Source organism: Phymastichus coffea, unplaced genomic scaffold (genome assembly GCF_024137745.1).
Source record: "Phymastichus coffea isolate CEN01 unplaced genomic scaffold, Cenicafe_Pcof_1.1 PCOF00100, whole genome shotgun sequence".
NCBI lineage: Eukaryota > Metazoa > Arthropoda > Insecta > Hymenoptera > Eulophidae > Phymastichus > Phymastichus coffea.
This window is the reverse complement of record NW_026706911.1, coordinates 577,301-581,760: the sequence shown is the minus strand read 5'-3', so window position 1 is coordinate 581,760 and position 4,460 is coordinate 577,301. Positions and strand designations below refer to the sequence as shown.

Sequence of the window (4,460 nt, the reverse complement as noted above, 5' to 3'; positions counted from 1 at the left end):
TTAAGCTATAGGGGCGACGGGCAGATGAGCACCCTGGGGTTGGAAACCGTTCTCGTCAGCGACGTAGCTGACGGTGTAGGTCTGTCCGTCGGTTGGGTTCACCCAGCTGAAGGATCCGTGAATGCGGAGCACCGACTCTTCTGAGTTGGCACGGGCCTCAAACTGGGCCTGCTCATCACGCTTCTGGCCGTCCGACAGTTCGTAGGCGAATTGGTAATTGCCAAGACCGATGTTGTCCGAGGGGGTTTCTTTTACGACCACCACCTCAGGTTTGTGAACTTCAGGATCATAGTGAGAAGAAAGATGATCAGCCATGGCAATGGCGAGGAAAGCAGAAAAAACGATAAACTGTAATAATACAAATTTCAAATAAACAAATAAAGACACTTAATTTTGGCGGCAACATTTTTTATCTCCCGAATGTATATCAACTTATCATACAGTTATATATATACTTAAATATGTGATAGAAAAGAAGTATTGATATATATGATATAAAATTACTTCTATATACGTATATATATCAGAAGCATTAAGTTGAAATATAGTAAACTAAGTTTAAATAGAAACGCATACTATCGTCAATTTCCAACGTTTATATCTATAGTTATATTTATTTGAATAGAAATTTGGCCTATAGAAGAAAAGTATCGATGGTATATAAGTAGTTGTACTCACAGTTTTCATTGTGAATTGATATGGATTCGTTGTATCGACGAAGGAGATCCGAACAAGACAAATTGTGGAAGACTTAATGTGCCATCAGCTGCAGATTCGAGCTATTTTATACTCGGAGGTGGGCCTGGTAGAGATGATGCCATAAGACATCCCACATGCCTGTCGGCAATAAACGAGCTAACAAATCCTCGAATCACGTGATTTCCAGAAATATCATTTTGCAAATTTCTCCAACGGTTGAACTTACGCAAGTAGTGTAGATTTTAATGAACTTTCTTTATAACATAGCCGCAATAAACAAAATATTATACTATTTGATACTTCAAAAAATCAATATCATGCAAGAAAATAAAAATGTTATCGAGAGTAGATATATTGTATAGAATAAGCAAAGAATTTTACGAAATCATTCTGATATTTGGTAAAAATAAATTATATTTAGTTTTTATCAAGAGTCGACAAACTGAAGAAACGTATACCAGGTTTTAAAAACTGTCTCAAATTAGAATAGTGTAAAATATCTTTATTTAATTGAATTTATATTTAACAGAAAAAGTAACATTTACAAATGCAATAGTTTCATAAAAAATAGAATAATAAAAAAAATAATAATAAAATAATAATAGCCGTATATGTAAGAAAATCCGTCGCATAGTATATATATATATATATATATATCATTCAGGGGTATAACGTAATTTGTCAAGAATGTTGCCATTTGTTCTGCTCTACAAATGCTTAACTATTCATGTTGTGATCAAATTGAAAATACCGAAATGCATAATTTTAGAGCAATCGAAAAACAAACTTAATTTCAAACTCCGAAAATGGGCAAAGTCAGGTGTACAAAAGAACAATGATTTGCCACGCTATTAACTTATTAAAGATAGGCATTGTCACATTTATGGTAATGGTACTTTTTTTTTGTTATTGTTATTCTTACTTTTAGAACAAAGTTGACATGTTTTAACTCTGCAGAAAGTGTGCACATATATGTCGTATACTGAAAATAAACGCTGTTTTGGAAGATTAATTGTATATGCACTGTAATAAGTTCATTTATTGCGGTTTTATAGCATAATATAATCGCGTATTAAAAAGCGCGTGCACGTGAATAAGTTGACTAACAGAATAAATAATTGAAAATAGAATCTCAGTAAATATTAGCTTTTACAAAAATGTTTTCCAAATGTGATACAGAACTTAAACTAAGCGCTGAATATGTTTGATATTGATCTCTCAAAAATATAGGATGAGGCCGAATAACATAATTAATGACTTTTGAAACATTTTAGCGAAAAATCGATATGAAAGTAGGTACAAAATTATAGCCAGAAGGTATGCGAAGTTATATGGTTTTAACGGTTCGCATGCGAGAGCATAAACGGATGAAGGTCATTCGTCAAATGAGGATGGGTCGAAAAAAAAACGAATGATAAGATGAATGGTAGAAAAACAGATTTTGATGGGCGTTGTTGATCGCCAATAGGCAAGTGAAATTTCTTAAGGTATCATCTCTACAAGGTCTACCTCTGAGTATGGATTAGCTCGGACCTGCAGTTAATGGCACACTTAGTCTTTTACGACTTTCAGATACTTTCGTTGTCACGCAACTCATCTTCAATCCAAAATGAAAACCGTGGATGCATACGTAACAACAGTTATTGCTTTTCATAAACCTATCTAGTTTTTATCTGAACAAATAGAACATTGCGACAGATAGAAAAATTAAACTAATATTTTTATAGTAATTAATATATTCCATTCAAACATTATTAAAAATTTTAATTTATTTTTCAAAGTATTAAACACAGTAATTTTCTGTTCAATAATTATTCAAGCAATCTACATATCCATGACTATAGGTAACGAGAACTAATACGTAAATGTACCTAGTGTACCTCTGCATCGTTCCACGTGGACATAGTTCCTGAAGTCACAATAACAATAACAACAATCGATTGTATATATCTTACATTTTATTTATCGTTTCATCTTTAAAATATTCAAAAGATGAAAATCTTCAATTTTACATATTATCGTAGAGTTAAAAATTTCGTTTTATTTCGTAGGATTCCAATTAGAATACTTTTTTGGCTATTAATTATTTTTAATTAATTATTAATTATTAATTTTAATTATTTGTTCAGCTTAAGTTATTTGCGTAATCAACAACGCAAATTCTATTTTTCAATAAAAAAACACACGAACTTTTTTTTGCTCGCACATTTTTTGTTAATTTAAATCCAAATCATAATCACTTGAAACAATAAATTCATTACTTTATTCAATAAGAGTCCATAATCCTAAATTTCAGTTGTTACATCGAATAGTTCGAATTTACATCAGATTTAATATAATCCAAAATTAATTAAAATTTATTATTTTTCTTGACTATATTGGCTACGAAGATAAATGTTTTTGGTCCTTAATAATAGAAATAATTGTACCTAAGAGAATCGGAATATATTTGCCAATTCCAATTTTGATTAAAGTTTGAAATATTTTTTTTCCTTCTTCAGTTTCATACCAAATATTGATTTTAATTCTATTTTCTCAGAAAGCAGGCACTTACTTTGGATCCACACTAAGGTTATAGAACGTAATAACTTTTCAATTACAGTTTTATTCACGTCGTATTTATATACTCGATTCAAGAATATTCGAAAAGTTATGGTGTGCTGCTTGCAAGCTTCACTAAAAATGATGTCATACTCATCATGACTGAACTGGTATTCGAATTTCATGCATTCTATATTGCTTGTAAACTGACGAACGAAAGAATTAACTTCCGGATTGGGAATTTCTTCGATTGTGGTATATTAAAAATCACGTGAGCAATCTATTATCTTGAAAAATATTTTTTTCAAGGTAATGTCGTATAAACTATTTTTTAACGAAAACTTATTCCTAAATAAGTTTTCTGTATTGGAACTATAGTAATAGCAAGCTTGAACAGAAACCACGGTCAAAAGGGTTTGTCACGTTATATAAATTGATTAAATGTATAGTTGAAAATAATCATGGTTACAATCTTTTTGACGCATATAACGTATTTTGGTACAAAAATATTCGGTTCCAACTTGGAGATGTAACATTGTTACAATTTCGAACAAAGGTATTTCCTTTTTACTGAGGTTAAGTATGTTGGTTTTTATATTTTCCCCGTGGAACTTCGATATCACAAATAGAAAAAAAAGAAGCGTAGCCTTGTTCTTGCATTACAATTGTAATACACATAGTTGTGATGAATGTATCATAACAACGGTATTAAAAGGTTTCATGAAATATTTCCGTTCTAAATTAATCGGATATTTTTTATCATTAAATATAACTATCTTATTCTAACAAATCAAGCAAATTACAATATCTCAGTATAAATAGCCACTCGGAATAGTTTTAATATACAATTATTGGAAGAAATATTTAACGATATTTCTCATTAATTTTCTAAGTTTTCTGATAAGATAAAATAAAAAATTACACAACCCGAAATGACTTGATGTCATGCTTTTTCATGTTAAGGACTTCCACTCTCTCACCATATCTATGTAAATATATTTATAGCTTATAATCTTTGGCTTATTGCATAAAGTAATGAGTTCATTGTTTCGAGTGGTTTTGAACTGAATTTAAATTAATTAAAAAAATCTACATTAATGTACCGTCAGAATTTAAAAAAATTATATATTGAAAGGGAAGAAAGTGAAATATAATTGAATTTCAGTTTAAAAAAATAAAATGCTTTATTGAACTATAAAGACTCGATGTCGAGGAACGAT

General features: G+C 30.2%; 1 protein-coding gene across 1 annotated transcript; it reads right to left on the bottom strand.

The window, feature by feature from the left end:
• Positions 1-835, bottom strand: LOC131670136 (endocuticle structural protein SgAbd-6-like). The gene is made up of 2 exons (XM_058945519.1): positions 791-835; positions 1-348 (listed from the first exon to the last, which is right to left on the bottom strand). Exons 1-2 carry the CDS (start codon positions 833-835, stop codon positions 1-3), a joined length of 393 nt encoding a protein of 130 aa, XP_058801502.1.
• Between the last annotated feature and the right edge of the window lie 3,625 nt (positions 836-4,460).

Coding starts and splice junctions, on each gene's coding strand:
- LOC131670136 (XM_058945519.1), bottom strand. CDS start 835: ATGTGGGATGTCTTATGGCATCATCTCTACCAGGCCCACCTCCGA. Junction 349..790: donor TCTACCAGGCCCACCTCCGA/GTATAAAATAGC, acceptor GTATTATTACAG/TTTATCGTTTTTTCTGCTTT.